Source organism: Erinaceus europaeus, chromosome 13 (genome assembly GCF_950295315.1).
Source record: "Erinaceus europaeus chromosome 13, mEriEur2.1, whole genome shotgun sequence".
Lineage (NCBI taxonomy): Eukaryota > Metazoa > Chordata > Mammalia > Eulipotyphla > Erinaceidae > Erinaceus > Erinaceus europaeus.
Genome location: NC_080174.1, coordinates 36,325,324 through 36,344,899, shown reverse-complemented (window position 1 = coordinate 36,344,899; position 19,576 = coordinate 36,325,324). Strand labels below are relative to the sequence as shown.

At 40.6% G+C, this 19,576-nt stretch overlaps 1 protein-coding gene across 6 annotated transcripts in view; it reads right to left on the bottom strand.

Moving 5' to 3' along the window:
- The window catches only part of HNRNPR (heterogeneous nuclear ribonucleoprotein R), a 43,575-nt gene extending 25,564 nt beyond the window's left edge, over window positions 1–18,011 (bottom strand). Inside the window, exons 1-5 of one of the 6 annotated variants that reach the window (XM_060205513.1) lie at window positions 17,858–18,001; window positions 14,539–14,707; window positions 12,274–12,392; window positions 11,577–11,684; window positions 5,192–5,305 (exon numbers count right to left, since the gene is read on the bottom strand). In XM_060205513.1, the coding sequence (XP_060061496.1) occupies window positions 5,192–5,305; window positions 11,577–11,684; window positions 12,274–12,392; window positions 14,539–14,695 (498 nt within the window). In that variant the 5' untranslated portion in view covers window positions 14,696–14,707; window positions 17,858–18,001. Of the gene's footprint in view, window positions 1–5,191; window positions 5,306–11,576; window positions 11,685–12,273; window positions 12,393–14,538; window positions 14,708–17,041; window positions 17,076–17,857 lie in introns of those variants that run through there. The other 5 variants (XM_007528723.3, XM_060205511.1, XM_060205512.1 and 2 more) reach the window with 5 other exon arrangements.
- Window positions 18,012–19,576: the final 1,565 nt, after the last annotated feature.

Sequence of the window (19,576 nt, the reverse complement as noted above, 5' to 3'; positions counted from 1 at the left end):
AGCAGAGGAATAGAGAGCGAGAGAGACACCTGTAGACCTGTTCACTGCTCATGAAGCATCCTCTCTGCAGGGGCGGAGTGGGAGCTCAAATGTGGGTCCTTGTGTATAGTAATGTGTATACTTAACTAGGTGTGCCACCACATGGCCACCTCCTTTTATTATTTTCTACCTTTCTCTTACAAATAAATACTAAAGAAAAGCACATACGGTAGGACTATGTAAAGTATCTGAAACAATTCAGTGAGAGAGCTAAGTACCATATTACTATTTTACTTATATACATTTGTGCCTACATTTTTAGAATGAGCAAACTTGTCTCTTTAAGCAAATCTAAAATAATTTTTGTTTAAGTCGAAACCAAGGTTATCACTGGGGCTTGGTGCCTGCAAGACAAATTCACTATCCCAGGGGCCAGGAGCTGGTGCACTGAGTTAAGCATACACGTACTACCATGCACAAGGCCCTGAGTTTGAGTCCCTGCTCCCCACCTACAGGAGGGATGGGGCACTTCTTGAGAGGTGAAGCATATCTACATATCTTTCTCTCTCCCTATCTCCCCCATCCTCTCAATTTCTGTCTCTATCCAATAAAAAAAAAAAAAAAAAAAAAAAAAAAGGCCTCCAGTTGATTTATAGTGGCAGTACTGAGCCCCAGAGATAATCCTGGGGGACGGGGAGAATCAATCCCAAGCAGTATTTTATTTTATTTGATAGGGCAGGAAAAAAAAAAAAAAAACTGAGAAAAAGAGGAGGGAGGGAGAGGGAGACACCTATAGCACTCAGTTTTATGTTCATAAGACTCCCCCGCCTCACTACAACCCCAAGCAGGGGGGGAGGGGAAAGCACTTGGATCCTTGCATAAGATAATGTTTACACTCAAGTGTAAAAAAAAAAAAAAAAGTATTTTCATGGGAACAGGCAGTGATGCACTTGGTTAAGCACAAGGAACCAGGTTCGAGCCCCTGCTCCCCACCTACAATGGGGATGCTTTACTAGCGGTGAAGCAGGCCTGCAGGTGTCTATCTTTCTATCTCCCCATACTCTCTCAATCCTCTCTGTCCTAATAGAAAAAAAAAAAAAAAAAAGAAAGAAAGAAAATGAATAAAGGAAAAATGGCTGCCGGGATTGGTGGCTTTATAGTGCCAGCACTGGGCCTCAGTAATAATCCTAGAGGCAAAAAAAAAAAAGTATTTCCAGGAAAATTACATTAATGATTAATGATTTTAATCATTTTATAGAAAAAATTCATAAAGCAAGCCCATCATACTCATTTGACTATTTAAAATTCAACTTAAGAAAGAAATCACCAGGAAGAGTAGAGACCCCTGGTAGGCAAAAAATTAAAGAAATCCAATTTATAGGGACCAGTGAGATACCTCACCTGGAAGGACAACTGCTTTGCTATGCATGTCATCCAGGTTCCAGCTTATGGTGCTGTGCTTTTCCCCCTTAGACTCATTAATTTTCTCTCATTAAAAACAAAAGAGGGGACCAGGCAGTACAGCAGGTTAAGTGCTCATGGCTTAGATATCCCAGTTGAAGTCCCTGGCTCCCCACCTGCAGGGGAATCATTTCACAAGCAGTGAAACAAGTTTGCAGGTGTCTATCTTTCTCTCCCCCTCTGTCTTTCTGTCCTCTCTTGATTTCTCTCTGTTCTGTCCAGCAATAATTAACATTAACAATGGCAACAAAATCTAAAGAAAAAAAAAAAAAGGCCTCCAGGAGCAGTGGATTCATAGTGTAGGTACCAAGCCCCAGCAATAACCCTGGAGAAAAGAAAAAAACTAGGGGAGATAGTATAGTGATTATGAAGAAAGGCATCTATGCTTAATTCTCCAAGGTCCCAAGTTCAATCCTCAGCACCACCTAATGCTAAAGCTAAGTAATGCTCTTATTAATAATAATAGTAATTAGTTTAAAAAAAAAAAAAGCAAACAAACAAACAAAAAACTGGCATAGGGACCCTCTAAGATGAAAATCTACAACAGAAGCAAGCAGATGGCTTAACAGTCTTGAGTATCTACTAGGGTTCCTCCATCATGCAACTCATTCACTTTTTGCAACACAGCAGCTTTTCCTTATACATATTTCATTTTGACTGCTATAAAGTATTATTTTTTTATATTTGTTAACTATAGTGGTTCTATATAAGAGAGTAAAACAAATACCTTGGAGGTGGCCTAATGGCTATAAAGCGTTGGATTCTTAGGAATAAGCACCCCAATTCAATTCCCTGCATAGCATATGCTAGGAGTAATGCTCTGGTTTTCCTCCTGCCACCTCCCCCATAAAGAATCAAGCCTTGTGGTCTGGGAAGTGGCACAATGGCTAAAGCACTAGACTCTCAAGCATGAGGTCCTGAGTTCCCCCGGCAGCACATGTACCATACTGATGTCTCGTTCTTTCTCTCTCTCCTATCTTTCTCATTAATAAGTAAATAAAATCTTTTTTAAAAAAATCAAGCCTTTACAAATAAATAAACCAAATACTAGATGTCAATCTATCATATCCTGTATCCATAGAAGCTCAGTGCCATGTTCTTTAAACAAGAACTTAATATGTAGCTATGATCACCAATGGTTATTACATTTATGTCAGAGAGAGAGAGAGAGAGAGAGAGAGAGAGAGAATCTGCTTGCCCAATATAATACTAGTAGATCACAAAGAGGAAGTACACCTGGTTGAGCACTCACATTGCCCAAGGACTGGGGCAAGTCCCCAGTCTCCCACTTGTGGGGTATGGGGGGAGCTTCTCAAGCAGTGAAGCAGTGCTACAGGTATCTTCCTCTCTCTCCTGTCTTCCACTCCCCTCTCAATTTCTGTCTCCATCCAAAGTAAGTAAAAACATTAAAAAAAAAAAAAAAAATCACAAATATATTATAACCAGACTAGGTCTAAGAGTTAAGACACACTATTAGAAACACATTTCAAAATTAGTACTTTTCTTGTGCATTTCTGACCTCAGAACGTTTATCAACAATGTCTCTTAAATCTTTCCACATAATACTGTCAGTCTCAGGCCCAGACCCTAATTTTAATTTCAACCAAGAGCTTTTTTTTTTTTTTTTTTACTATTGACTGAACATAAAAGAACAGAAACTCGGGGGTTGGGCGGTGGCGCAGCAGGGTAAGCGCACGTGGCACAAAGCACAAGGACCGGAGTAAGGATCCCGGTTCAAGCCCCCGGCTCCCCACCTGCAGGGGAGTCGCTTCACAGGCGGTGAAGCAGGTCTGCAGGTGTCTATCTTTCTCTCCCCATCTCTGTCTTCCCCATCTCTCTCCATTTCTTTCTGTTCTAGCCAACAACAAACGACATCAACAACAAAAATATTAACCACAACAAGGCCATAACAACAAGAGGAACAAAAGGGGAAATAAAATGGCCTCCAGGAGCAGTGGATTCATGGTGCAGGCATTGAGTCCAAGCAATAACCCTGGAGGCAAAATAATAATAATAATAAAGTAAATAAAACAAAAGAACAGAAACTCAAACTTCATGACATCAAAAGTAATACCATCAAAATAATTTTGTTTATTAAAGCTACCGGTGACTCAATAAACTAAAATCTCCCATTTTTCAAAACTTTTAATTTTCAACAAAATCTCATGAAACCTATGTTTATGAGAAGAATCCAAAACTCAACACAGGTATTTTGTTGTAAAAAAAAAAAATGTTTGACAGGAGTAGTATGTGCTAGTAATCTCATACAGATATTTTAATACACTTTCTGCTATTAATAATAATAGTGAGTAAGTAGAAAGGTGCATCTTTCTCCTAAAGAGGCAGTGTAATGTAAAAGAAATACACATATTTTACAATTACCCTACCATTTATTTTAGATAGTCAAAATAATTATCCTACTATACTATTGAGATGCTTCCAATAAAATCTTAAAGAGCCTCTCAGCAGTATAGTAGGATAAATTATTTTTGCTTCTTATATAATGCCCTGAGTTTGGGTGCAAGGCATCACAGGCACAGACACAAAAAAAGTGGCTGTAGGAATTCAAGTAAAAAAGTTGGACTGTATTTCTACACTGCTTAAAAAGCTAACTGGAGTGGTCCGGGAGATGGTGCCATGGATAAAACATTGGACTTTCAAGTTTGAGGTCCTGAATTCAATCCCTAGCAGCACATGTACCAGAGTGATGTCTGGCTCTTTCCTCCTACCCTTCTCACTAGTAAAGTAGTAAAAAACAAACAAAGCCAGTGAAAAAACTCACAAACAAAGGCCAGTGAAATAACTCACTGGGATAGTGTACTGCTTTGCCATATGCATGACCCAGGTTCAAACCCAGACCCCACTGTACTGGAGGAACCTTCAGTGCTGTGGTCACTTTCCCTCTACCTTTCTGTCTCTAGCTAAAAAATAAAATAAAATAAATCGAATTTAATAATATACATGTGAGTGGTCTCACAACAGACTAATCTGCTAACCTTTTATCTGATTTTATGCCCTTTCGGGGGGGGGGGGGGGCACTCCCATCAATAATCTTTTAAATATTGATCACTTTCATTTTGACAGGATGAGGTAAACAAGTACAGCTCAAAATTACTAACAAAAGCAAAATAGAATATAGCAATTGCACTTTTTTAAAAAAGATAGAGGCAAAGAGAAAGAGTGTGTGTGTGTGTGTGTGTGTGTGTGTGTGTGTGTGTGTGTGTGTGTGTGAAGGAGGCCACAGCACTGAAACTTCCTTCTATGCAGTAGGGGCCTAAGCTTGAATCTGGGTCACACACAAGGCAAAGGAGCAGCCCAGCCCTCTTATCTTAATATCTTCATTCCAAATGCCTAAAAATTGCTTCAAGTTGCATGTTTGTTTTTTATTTTGGTTTTGTCTGTTTGCTTTTTGCTGCCAGAGTTAACAGTGAAGCTCTGCAACTTCACAATTGCACTGCTCCAAGTGGAATCCCCTCTTGGTGGCTGGGGGCTTGAATCAAGGTTCTTACGCATGATAAAATGTGCACTCTACTGGGTGAGCTATTTCCTGGCCCCAACTAGTTGCATGGTTTCAGCTACCAGTTTGCAAGAATTCTACATCCTTTTACTAAGTGTATGGCTATTTACCAGTGGCAGCAAAACACAGAACATTATCAAGAAAACAGATAGAATACACTGAAGAGAATCTAGAATTTTTCCCTGTCAAGTTGGAAAAAAACGTCTGGCAAATAAGTAGCCAAAGAGCACTTACTTCTGTTCCAATTCCAGGCTGCGCACCAGAGTACACACTGTCTGGTGGAGGACCACCATATTTCCTCTGTCCTGTGGTTACATCCAGAGTATACCCAGTTCTCTCAAGCAAGGCCTAAAAATAATTAGACATCTTGTTACTTTTGAATAGTAAAGCATATACAAAAATTCATGCATTAATCTTTTCCAAAAGGCACCTTCAATCCTTAGGGTGTCAATTTTATAGTTAAGAAAAGTGTTAAAAGTTCACGCTGATTCCTTTTACACGCACTGCTCTCATTTTATTTTACTGTTCTTTTTCTACAACAGAAAGAGGTGTAGGTAAATTAAGTAAGTACATACCACTTATTTGTTATGAATTGTAACAGAAAAAAGGAAAAGATTAAAAACTCAGCATATGCTAAACTCAGGCTATCTAGATAGATATTGGAGTCTTCCTTATTATGTACCCTTCTACCGCAGCCAGAACTTGTTTCCTTTACACAATATGCTTATATCCATTATTTTCAAATTATTTACTATCCTTAAACTAATCGGTAAAAGTTCTACTTCATGTAGTTTCTCATTTGTTATTTCTCACATATTCCTGCTCTTAACTTTTGATTATACTCAAATAATTTGACCTTTACTTTCTTATAACCTCTTGCTTTGTAGTCCCATACCACAGCAAAGACTAAAAATATTTAGAAATTACCAAATGTGCATATTCAAGTTTAAAAAAAAAAACTTTATCCCCCTTAAAAGCCAATTTTTCTCATAGCACTGTATTAAAAGGAGTCATAGGGGGTGGGTGTTGACACAGCTGGAAGAACACACACATCATAATGTACAGGGACCCAGGTTCAAGTCTCTAGTGTCCACCTGCCCAACGAAGGGGAAGGAGACTCTTCACCAGCAGTGTGCTGTAGATGTCTCTCTCTCTCTCTCTCCCCACTTTTTCCCCCACCCCACTCAGCCCACCCCCATAAAAAAGAAAGAAAAAGAAAACGTCACCAGGAGTGGCAAAGCCACTGTGCAGGCCCTGAGCCAATAACAACCCTATTTACAAAAAAGAAAAAAAAAGTCACAGATAAGAAGATAATACCGTTGCCCTCAAGACTTTATATGAGTGGTCTACAGAACAAAGACACAATGGTGGGGGTGGGGGTGGGGGTGGTGAAGGAATGCAATGTAACTGTGTAGGGGAGAATTTTACACCTCAAGCTTTTAGAATTTTACAAGACCAGAGCCAGGTGATGAGGCGCCTGGTTGAGCACATACATTACTATGCGGATTGAAGTTCAAGTCCCTAGTCCCCGACTGTTGGAGGTGAAGCTTCACAAGTGATGAAGCAATGCAGCAGGTATCTCTCTTACTTTTCTCTCCCTCTTTAATTCCTCTTTCCTCTCAATTTCTCTGTCCTATCAATTTAAAAAAGTAATAAATATTTTTCTAAATAATTACACTATCAAAGCAACAAAAGATTTAAAATTCAGAGGTTTTCAAAGTTTTAGGAAAACCCAAGGATTCAAGTTACCTGAGGGGGATTCTATTCTACCTCTGATGCAAAGAGCTATACTACTTTTAATCACAGAAAATAAATGTAATGGGAGGTGGCACAACCTGGTTAAGTGCTCACATTTCAGTGCACAAAGACCTAGGTTCAAGCCCCTGGATCCCACCTGAAGGAGAAAGCTTTGAAAGTGGTGAAGCAAGGCTGAAAGTGTCTCTCTGTCTCTCTCACTATCACCCCGCCCTCTCAATTTCTCTATCATATAAAAAAAAATTTAAAAGAAAATATATGTAATGTAAAACACACACAATATATGTTATACTATGGGAGTCAGGTGGTAGTGCAACAACAGGTTAAGTGCACGTGACGCAAAGTGCAAGGACCTGCGTAAGGATCCCAGTTTGAGCCCCCGGCTCCCCACCTGCAGGGAAGTTACCTTCACAGGCGGTGAAGCAGGTCTGCAGGTGTCTGTCTTTCTCTCCCGATCTCTGTCTTCCCCTCCTCTCTCCAGTTCTCTCTGTCCTATCCAACAACAATGACATCAATAACAACAACAATAACTACAACAATATGTGGTCCAGGAGGTGGTGCAGTGAATAAAGCATTGGACTCTCAGGCATGAGGTCCCGAGTTCAATCCCCAGCAGCACATGTACCAGAGTGATGTCTTGGTTCTTTCTCTCTCTCCTCCTATCTTTCTCATAAATAAATTCTAAAAAAAAATAATAACTACAACAATAAAACAGTGACAGTAGGGGGAATAAATAAATATTGAAATATATATGTTATACTATGACACATTTAAAAAAAAATTTTATTTAATGTCCGTTGGATCAGGAGTACAATGAAACAATTCTCACCACACCAGAGTTCACCATCCCACCCCCTCCACTGGAAGCTTTCTTATTCTTTTATTTTCTTATAATTTTATTTTTTATATTTATTTATTTATTCCCTTTTGTTGCCCTTGTTGTTTACTGTTGTAGATGTTGTTGTTACTGATGTCGTTGTTGTTGGATAGGACAAAGAGAAATGGAGAGAGGAAGGGAAGACAGAGGGGGGAGAGAAAGGACACCTGCAGACCTGCTTCGCTGCCTGTTAAGGTGACTCCCCTGCAGGTGGGGAGCCGGGGCTCAAACTGGGATCCTTATGCTGGTCCTTACACTTTGCACCACATGTGCTTAACCTGCTGTGCTACAGCCCAACTCCCTGCTTTCTTATTCTTTATCCCTCTGGGAGTATGGACCCAGGACCACTATGGGGTACAAAAGATGGAAGGTCTGGCTTCTGTAATTGCTTCTCCACTGGACATGGGTGTTAGCAGGTTGATCCATACTCCCAGCCTGTTTCTGACTATGACGAATTTCTTACATACTACTATATACCTTAACAGGGGCCAGAAAGATGGATAGCACACATGGCTGAGTGTATATAAGCCTAATCAATCTAATCAATAAACAGTAGTTTCTTTTCTTTAGAATATTTTTTCAATTATCTTTATTTATTGGATACAGACAGCAAGAAATCAAGAGGGAAAGGGGAGATAGAGAGGGAAAGGGACACCTGCAGCCCTGTTTTATCACTCATGAAGCTTTCCCCCAGCAGGTGGGGACCCAAGACTTGAACCTGGATCCCTGAACATTGCAACATGTTCACTCAACCCAGTGCACTACCATGTTGGCCCTTAAACAGTAGTTTCTATATTAAAAAAAATGTTTTTGTATTTATAAAAAGGAGAATGAGAGTACTGTGGCAATATATGCAGTGCCAAGGAGTATGCTAAAGGAACTGCATGTGCAAGTACTGCACTCTACCTGATGAGGTGACTACCCTAGACACAGAAGTAAGTTTTTTTGTGTTTATATATTAATATGAGAGAGAGAGAGAGAACAACACGGCATCACTCTGCTACAACTGATACTGGGGACTGGACTTAAGACTTTCAACACTTAGTAAACTGTGCTGCCTCCTAGATTAGCATAATAGTCAACTTTTAAATAAAAGTTATTATTTTAATTATTAATTTCTTTTTTTAATTTTTGTATTATCTTTATTTATTGGGTAGAGATAGCCAGAAATTGAGAGGAAAGGGGTGACAGAAGGAGAGAGACAGAGAGACACCTGCAACACTTGCTTCACCACTCGAAAAGCTTTCCCCCTGCAGGGGGGGACTGGGGGCTCAAACCCAGGTCCTTGCACACTGTAATATGTGTGTTCAACGAGCTATGCCACCACCTGGCCCCAGTAGTAAATTTCTTTAAAGTCATATTACAATGTGCAAAGACCTGGGTTCAAGCCCCTGGTCCCCACCTGCAGGGACAAAGTTTTGTGAGTGGTGAAGTAGGGCTGCAGGTGTCTCTCTGTCTCTCTCCCTATCTCCCCTTCCCTCTTGATTTCTCACTGTCACTATCCAATAAATAATAATAAAAAAGAAAAGTTTTAAAAAAGACAAACTGAATTTTGGCACATTTATTTTTTAAATATAATAGGGCTATGTCATCTTACAAATGAGAAAAAAGGTACAAAGGAGCTCTATGTGACAAACTACAAGCTATAGCACCTACCTAAAATAACTATCAATATACGAAATTGAAAAGTTCATCGTTGTTAGGGCCTGTGAAGCAGCTAAGTATGTAGACATGTGCCTTGCATGCACAGAGCCATGTATTCAGTTCCTGGCAGCACATGGAGTGCTGAGGGTAAGACACAGTTTACATTCCATGAAGGGTAGAGCAGTACTCTTGTCTCTCCCATAAAATCAAATTTGGCCTGGGGAGGCTGTTTAATGGTAGAGCATATAAACGTTCTAGGTTCAATCAAGGCACCACGTTAAAAAAAAAAAAAAGCCTATCCCTATAGTAAAATAATATTCATTCACTTCAGCTTTCTGCTATCCACTGAGAGATAGTTCAACTAGTAGAAAGTGTACTTGGGTTTAAGCCCAACACATAGGAGCACCACGGACAACAGCCGGGAATGTGTGTAAGTGGTGGTGGGGGTGTCTATAGATGGTGGAAAGGTGCTGCTGTCTCACTCCCTCTAAAACAAAGAGTGAAAAAAAAAAAAAATACCCAGAGCCTACTCAGTAGTATCACGCATATACAATCAAACCCGAGTTTATTCCTGAGGACATGGACAGAGACAGACAAGACAGATACACAAACACACACACACACACACACACATACACACACACACACACACACACACACACACACACGGGGGGGAATAAAGTTCTGTATTTACCTCTTAATTTATCTAAATAACAATAACACTAGTAATAGCTCATACATTTCTTGTTGCATTTGAGGCTTCATTTTAAGTACTTCACATATCTTCATTTAATCAGAACTTGAAATGGTAGGCACTATTACTATTGCTATATTAAAAAAAAAAAAAAAAAAAACAATGGGCCAAGTGGTAGTGCACCTGGCTGAGTGCACATTACTGTGCGCAAGGACCTGGGTTCAAGCCCTTGGTCTCCACCTGCGGGGGAAAAGCTTTGTGAGTGGTAAAGCAATGTTGCAGGTATCTTTCTGTCTCTCTCCCTTTTCATCACCTTCTTCCCTCTCAATTTATGGCTGTCTCTACCCAATAAATAAAAAATAATAAAAATAAATAAATAAAACAGGGCCTGGGTGATGGCGCACCTGGTTGAGTGCACACAATATATATAGTGTGCAAGGATTTAGGTTCAAGCCCCCGGTCCCCACCTATAGGGAAAGCTTCACAAGTGGTGAAACAGGGCTGCAAGTTCCTCTCTTTCCTTCTGGCTCCCCTCTGCTCTCCATTTCTGTCTTTATCTAATAAATAAAGAAAAATAATAAAATAAAAAAACAGTAACAACAAAAATCCCTCAGATTAACACAATTCAAAAGTAGGACAGTGGGGGCAGGGCAGTAGCGCAGCAGGTTAAGTGCATGTGGTGTAAAGCGTAAGGATCCTGGTTGGAGCCCCCGGCCCCCCACCTGCAGGGCCTGCTTCACAGACGGTGAAGCGAAGTCTGCAGGTGTCTTATCTTTCTCTCCCCGTCTTCCCCTTCTTGCTCCATTTCTCTCTGTCCTATCCAACAACGATGACATTGTCAACAACAATAATAATAACTACAACAACAAAACAACAAGGGCAACAAAGGGGAAAATAAATTTTTTTAAAAAGAAGGAAAGTAATTATAGCAATACCTCTTGGCCAAAAGACAAGAAACAGGTGGCCGAGTGGTAGTGCAGTGGGTTAAGCGCACATGGCACCAAACACAAGGACCCACTAGTATAAGGATCTTGGTTCTTGGTTTGAGCCCCCAGCTCCCAACTGCAGGGGGTGGTGGTGGTGGTGTCACCTCACGGGCAGTGAAGCAGGTCTGCAGGTACCTATCTTTCTTTCCCCCTCTGTCTTTCCCTCTTCTCTCAATTTCTCCCTGTACTATCCAACAATGACAGCAATAACAACAGCAATAATAACTACAACAACGATAAAACAAGAGCAGCAAAAAAGGGAAAAATGGCCTCCAGAAGCAGTGGAATTGTAGTGCAGGCACCAAGCCCCAGCAATAACCCTAGAGGCAAAAAAAAAAAAGGGCAAGAAACTTGATAGATAACATAATGGTTATGCAGAGACTCTCATGCCTGAGGCACCAAAGTCCCAGATTCAATCCCCCCACACCATCATAAGCCAGAGCTGAGCAGTGCTGTTAAAAAAAAAAAAAAAAAAAAAAAAAAAAAAAAAAAACTATTTCTATGAAACAAAGAAAAAAGTATTCAAGATCAGTCAGATCATTTTAATGTGGTGCCAGGGATCAAACCCAGAGTCTCATGAGTGCAAGGCATGTGCTATACCACAAAGACACTGCATAGCCCTCATCATTTAATTGTATTACAAATATCCAAGTCACTTTTTACCTTGATCTTTGCTTCATCAGGTCCCTTTGTAGACTCTTGCACCTTGCTCCCCTGTTTCTCCCTTTGCCTATAGGTCTTCATAACTCCACATAAAAATGCACTTTTGTTCTATAACAAGTAATCCAATAAAAAAATTTTCATTCAAAGGTTACATACATAGTTAAATTTAATTAAGAACCTTAAGAAAATATTTGTTCATTTATTCACTCAACAAATATTTGCTGAGTGTTTACTATGTGCCAGAGTCTCGACCATACAAGACAGTCAAAGCCTCCAGAAGTTTACCTTGTTTTGCAGTGGCATAATAGTGTTCCATCTTTTGATTTTTAAACACATCTGAACTATCTTTGCCAGATCTGAAACTACTCCTGCCACATACACTTTTTCCCTCTAACATAAAACAAAATCAGACAGGCCGCCCAAAAGTCTAGAATTTGAGTCATTGAAACACATAAAACTAAACAGCAAGCAGCAAATACTGGTTTTAAAGTTTTTTTAATAACTCACAGCAACATAAATGAGTAGGGGGAAGACTTTTGCATGTACATTTCTGAAAGCTCTGTGCCATACTTTATTTTTTCTTTAAATATCATTTTTAAAAGCAGAAATAATCATAAACAGCACCTCTCTGAAGAAAAAAAAAATGATAGTAAATTTGTTTCAGTTCATGAGTTAAACATTTGAGTAGGGGTCTTACCTGAACATGTGATAAGTCACTTTCCTTGAACTGCTGGAGTACAGAGAGAGCTCCCTCTTCATTAAATTCCCTGAGAGCATCAATTGCTCTTTCATCAAGATCGACATAAGCTACCAATCCTAAAAATTAAATTAAAAAGGGGTAACATTACTGAAATAAAAGGGATACTCTGAACTAAATGTTTAAGCAGGAATCGTCATGTGCAATACTATCACTAACTATATTTTTATTTAATTATACACAGAGACTACTATTCAAATACTATCCAGAAAGCTAAGGAGTATAAAAAAAGAATAAAGTGTCAACACCTATAAACATGAATCCCCACCCACACTCAATAAGAAAAAAAAATCCTAACCCCATTTCCCACTCCCCAAAAGCTTTAAGTCTTAGAAATTAAACCTGATGCATAGTGCTATGGAGTAAGCACTGATATAGTGAAGTCTCTATTTCCCAAGGATCAACCTTCAAATTATATGAACTATACCCAAACAAGGTGAGGAGAAGGATAAAAGAGAGTCACTTTTACTAAATAAGTAATTCTTTACACTCTTCAAAGTGTCAAAAGCTTTACCTCCTTAGCACCAAAGATAAATTGAAATGCATGTGAGCATATACTTTGCTGCAGTCAGAATGTGGAAAGGCATAAACCTTAATTAAAAACTCTTCTAAATTCAAGTGCAGCTCGATTAATTAATTCTGAAAGTCTTACTTCAAGATTTTTATTCTTCTGAGGGCTAAAGTTGAAAATTAAATGATGCTATGGCATTTAAAACTTTGTTTACAATGACAATTATCAAATAGTATTAAGAACTTTGTAACTTACAAGAAAGCTATATATAGAAAATATATGCACTGCATTCTATATACATAGTACATGTAACTGCACACAAACACCTATTAATTTAAGTCTATCAGTCTGCTAAATTGCACTGTATTTGTCTAAATATAAGGAATATACTTCAGAATTGATTCACATCAAGTGGAAATACTTGACAGATTAAAACCCCAAGTCCATATGAACATCAAAAGTGACTTAATTTTGTTAAGACCAAACTTTGTTCCACACAGTAATTAAATTTAAATAAATGTAATGCCACTTGCAAAGTTTCTTTCTTTTTAATGTTACCATGCTTGTTTTAAAAGCTCAAAATGAGCATCCCTAAATAATTGGAATTTCCTTACTTGAATATTCCATACCACCACCCAAAGGCACAACTCAGGACACCCATCAATTCATTCTGTCAATACAAGCCAACACAAAAACCATCAGCCTCTAATCAATAACAAAACACTCTATAAGAGAGCATCTCTAAGCAGATCACTGCTAATTCCCTATGGCAGACTGTCACAAAGTTCCTAAGGACTGATTTTCAAGTGGAACCATCACCCAGGAGTCATTTTTAAGAAGTCTTTTTAATGTCTAAAGTTAACTTAAGCTTTTTAAGTTAAAAAAAAAAAAAAAGACAGACAAGAAAACCAGGTATTTGTCACTACTAATGATATATTTGTGAGACAATTCAATTCTCCCTCCCAGTATCTAGATAGACACACAAAACACAGAGGAAGAAAGTTTCCATCTATGGCCCCAAAGGGAGGGCAGGTTTATTTATGACAATACTCACTAAGGGTAAATAGTTCTCTCCCTCTTTAAAGCTTCCAACCACTTATAACCAACCATTTTAAGGATTCAAATTTGCTTAAGCACCTAGCCATGGGACTTCTAGATTATAAATAAATAAATAAATAAATAACCAACTTACACACCAAACGATTCCAAATACTGAGAGATGTGGATTTCAATCGAAACTAGCAGGCCACAAGCTCTCAAGTAGTCTTGACATTTATTTTTGTTTCTGACAATACAGTCTAACTAGCTAGTCTTCTTATGCCACCTAATCAAACCCAAACTTATTGAACAATCAATTCTGAGACTAAAAGCAGAAAAACAAAAGCAAAACGATGATTTAGATTAACAAAAAATGTAAAACTCTCGGTATGCTGAAACATACATTTTGATTGGTGATAAATCAAAGTCAAATTACTGTTCTGAAACAACTATGACTGCATATTCAACACTAAGAAGGCATCAAAATAATGAAATAATATCAAAGTCAAACCCATATGCTATCAATGAAAGGAAAGTAACATTCGCTCTAGATAGGTCAGAAACAGTAAGTATTATTTAACCTTAAAAATCTATAAAATCAAAGTGGTTTGCCCTCACTTTCATAACCAGTCAGAAACAAGAAATGCATATTATACCTGTCTGAAATATTTCATCAAGTCTTTCTGCCACCTTCTGTGGGAGGCCTGCCTCTATCAGTGTCTTGTAGTGTTCTGTGTGAGTTACACTGGAAGTATCCATTGGTTCTTCCTCTTCTTTTAACTGTACCGCATTACCATTCACCTGATTAGCCATTTTATTATGCTGCTGGAAAAAATTCAGGAGCTACATTACATTAAGCCAGAAATAACTAGTTTGTAGGACAATGCATGATTTATCTAAACTAATTTGTATACATGCTGCTAATAACCTCTATCAATATATTATTTTATGCCTTTTGTATGTATCTGACCTAAAATTGTAGTAAGTCTGTGAAAATCATAGAAAATGTACATCGAAGCATTAGATCTTTAAGAGGCTTCATGTACATTAGGTTAAATAAAGTCTTGAATTTATTGAAGGTAGAATCACTGATAACAAAAGCAGCTGTTGTGTCCTGCAAGTGTATCAAATCACCACAAAATCCTAAAAAGCCCTTCAGCTGACAATTCAATTTTGGCTTTTTTTTTTTAGTTTGATTTGCAAATAAAAAGAACACCCACAGACCACTTTATCGAGGTTTTAAAACTTTCAAAATCTCCTAGCTCTGCTTTAAGTCCAATATAGATATGAAGTCAATGCCCTGTTATCTAGTCTAGATCAACATGCTGGGGGTTTGGGTTTTCTGGACCTCATTTAAAAAACACAACTTGACATTTAGTTTTTGTTCTAAAATATGTGCTTATCCCATTCACAAATTTATAAATAAAAAATAATCAAAATGTTTAAAAGCTAACAATCACTTTAAAAGTCCACATAAAGTTAAAAGTAAGCTATAGTTGAAATTGCTTCCTTAAAAAGGGGGGGTATACATAGTGAATTTTTCATATAAAATAAGCTGCAAAAACATAATAGACAGCTAACTTCTTTCAAGTAGTTTTAACAAACATTACCTAATTGGAGTTAACTGAAGTCCTATTTCTCAGATTAACCTACCAAAATTACTCTGTATGTTCAACCTGCATATAATGCTGAAGAGGCCCAACTCCCCTGAAGATTCATAAAATTCTACTAGGCCACTGTCTCAATGGGTGGGGAATTAAAGTGAATCTGTCTATGGCAAAAATCAGATGAGGATAAGAGGCAGCAGAATAAAGACATTACAACACATACTGAAATAAAGGACATGAAGATGGCTCTCAAGGAAAAGGAAAAAAAAAAAAAAGCTATACAATTTTTAATGACACCTAACCGTCTATAAAGGAAATCCAAGTTTCCTATGAGACACTTATAACCCCTAAGATAACCAGACTTCCAGATTGCTTATCAGACACTGTGCAAATAAACGCACTATGTGTAGTTTTCTTACTTGAAACCACTTCTTTTCTTTTCAAAGTCCACTGATATTAGTTGACGTTAATGAAAAAGGAAATAAGACCCATGGGAAGGAAGTAACAGAGTACAACAAGGAAAATACAGAAAGGGTTACTCTGAAAATGATATACATATAATTTTTATAATTACAAAATATTACCAAGGCGGATAGCCCACTAACGTCTACACAGACGCAGACTCCAGTTAAACTCTGTATAAATGTTCCTCAGGGCCAGCTCATTAGGATGTACTGGCAAAATAGCGGTAACATGCTCAACTGGCATACGCTGGATCATACTCCGGGTCGTGTCAGTTGACAACATTCACAGATTAATACTTATTTCTACTTAGAATTATCCTAACGTCCAAAATTACTGTGAACATGAGAGTTGTTTCCCCCTACCCCCAAGGTCATCAGAAACTCCAAAGTTCTGTCATCACAAGATAATTACAGCACTGCTCTTGGAAATACTAGTCACGGAAAGGAAGTAAATTTAGTTCAATGAACGCCTGTTAAGGGTTTTTGCCTTTTAATATTCATAAAGCATAACGACAAGTAGTATATTGAAAACAAGTATTTGTGACTAAAATTTCATTGCAAAGGTGTGCTACATGTTGATTCCGAGATGTTAAGTTTGTAAAAAAAAAAGTCTGTGAACTTTTAACAACAAAATTAAAATACCGGACTGCAAAAAACAAAACCTTTCAGATCAAGGAAAAACTTCTCTTCCAGCCAAATACAATGACCTTTACGTGGTTTTCATGTCACATGAGACCCGTTCAAAACTCTTGTGTCAATTCAACACAATGTCACACAGCCAAACCATATTTCTGGATGCAGCAAAACCTAACAGAATTGGAGCCTTCTGACCTAAATACTTTCTCAATAAATAAATAAAATAATAATAATAATAAAAGGAAGGGGAAAAGGAAGAAATGGATAAAGAAAGAAATCTAAACAAGACTTGTCAGGGCTGCTAGGAGATTTGGGAAATCAACACTGGTTCACCCCTGCATTTTTCTGAATACCACCGGGCAAATTTTGCATTCGAAGAGACCAACTTTAAAAGAATCAACAAGACGAAAACTAACGGTTTAGTTAGCGGCTTAGGAGTGCCAAGCCCTTACCCTCCGACTCATGAGACATACATCCAGATTCTTGAGGGCAGCAAAAAATGCGGGAGGACTGAACCTTTCAAGAAACCCTTGGCTTTTTAAGTTTTAATTTGTGGCAGTACGGTTACAAGCGTGAAAGAAAAAGAATCGCCTTTCCGACTCGGTGCGCCAATGACATCCTCAGACTGGGTGATATCTCCAAGTTTCCTGGCCTCTAGGAGTCATTTTTTCCTTCAAATCTCGGCTCGCAGCATGCAGATGGGGGGAAGGGAGGGAGGCTCCCTACACGAACCGGCCTCCCGGCTTCTGCTCACACAAAAGTTTCTCCCGGCTCCGGTAACCAAGGATGGGGTTTGCATCCCGCCCTCCGCCCCCCAGCCGGCGCCGTCCACACGTCCCACTTGGAACCAGGCCGGCTGAGGCCGGAGCGAGGCAGCCCGGGCGGAGGTGAGGCTCTGGGGCGGCGGGCCCCTCGGGCCGCCAGGCTGGCGCGGCCGCGTGGAGCGGCGGGCGGAGGCGGGAAAGGCACGGCCGGGCCGGTAGGCCCGGCGGGGAGCGCCCGGAGGTCCGCGCCGCCGGCCCGGGATTGGCGGGGCGGGAGGATGAGCGAGGGCGGTGAGGAGGCGCCGCGGCTGGGCTAGGCCTCCAGGTACACGGCCAGGCGGGAAGCCGCCCCCGACCCATCCCCGCCCCCACCCCGGGGCCTCGGAGGAAAAAAAAAAAAGAAAAAAGAAAAAAGGAAATTGGGGAGCAGGCGTCGAGCCCCGGCCGGGCCGGGTCGGATCGGGGCTCCCGGCCCCTCCCCCCACGGGCCGGCGCGAGACTCACCAGGGCAGAGCAGGGGCCGGCGGCCGGGCCCGTGAGAATCAGCGCGAGGCGCTTTGAAAACGACTAGAAATGGCGCGCGCGCCACCCCCTCCCCCCTCATGGACCAAGCCGCAATCCCGGCAGCACGCGGGGTTTCCCGGAACTGCTTCCAGGGACTCCACGCAGCCGGGCAATCACCTCGCGCGGCGGCCTGAGCGACAGCTCAGAGACCCAATCAAAATGAAGAGATGAGCACATCGCCGGACAACTCGAGAGCCAACCGATGAAGTCAACAGCTGAGCCAATAAAACAACTCAGCGCCGCCGGCTGGGCGCCTCCGGGGCGGGGGCAGGAGCACAAAGGGGTCTGAAGCCCCTGATAGAGGTGAGGCTGCAGGGTACTAGGCCCTGCGTCGCCGATGCTTTCCCTTCTTGGTCAGCCACCCCCAAGAAGGCGAAAAGCTATGCCTGGCCTCGGGACGCGTGGTCACCTCCGAGCCGAGCCTCCTACTGTCCGCGCCGGCCTAGCCCCGCCGCGGCTCTTCCTCCCTTTCTCCGGCGCCGCATCGCCCCCAGCCCCGGCCCCCTCGCGTCCCCACGATCGCTGGCAGGCGCCCCGGACACGCCCTCGCCACGCGGTCAGGTCTCGCTCTAGGGCATCTTGTAGGCACTAGCTACAACATGATTTAAGGATAATTGGGTTCGCCCTTTGGCTGGAGCGTTAAAAAAATAAAAATAAAACCGCTCTTGGAACAATCCGAAAACTGTCTTCTTGGCTCCTTTCCGCACGTCACCGGGGGCCGCCCAGAATGTGAGGGAAATCGCTAACACGGATTAGCGATTGAGAGCCAATGAGGTCCATGACTGAGCCCCGGCTTGCCAAACTCTTCCCGCTGATTCTCAGTGCAACGCACCATACAGGTGATAGAATGGGAATCTTTTCTACACAAGGCTTGGAGCTAATTAATATCCAGTGTAGATAGGGCAGGTATGAACCCAAAGAACCTTACAGAGGAAAAGGCCAGTTCCTTATGGATACCAGTACTCATTATGCCTAAACTCATTTTGCTGCACTTTACACTCCTACTGGATTTTTCCCTTGTGTTCCCTTAATCCAAAATCTTTAAATTCCACAGCCATCCACGTTCACTTCTGTAGAATTAGCCCTCCTCTCTGCTCTCTTGCCACTTCCCACTCCTTTTGCTACCACCAAGGGCTCCTACCTGGGGGTTCACCGCTTTGAGCTGACTTTTCAAATGGAAAGAGACAGGGAAAAAGACACCACAGCACAGATGCTAACTTGAGTGTGGTGGGGCTGTCTGTACTCAAGCCTTGGTCAAAGCAAACACACTACCCTGTGAACTATCTTGCCAGCTGGAGCTAACCCTACTTCTCTAACCTTCAATGACTCACCCAAGAATGAAATGGAGAGCAAGCAAGCAGTGGTCTGAAGAATTTCCAGGTACAATTAGAGGGTCTAACCCAAAATCTATGAATGGAAATATAATTACTGAAAACCTACTATGTGCCCAGTATGAAGCTCATTATCTCTGTGGGTCTAAGCTCTGTGTTATGGGTTATGAAGCAGACAAATGCTGGGATCTTAACAACAATAATGTAAGGGGCCGGGAAGGTGATTGGATAAATCATTGAACCCCAGAATCCCATGTGCCAGAGTGATGCTCTGGCGCTCTCTCCATCTCCATCACCATCTCTCTTTCATTAACAAATAAGTATATCT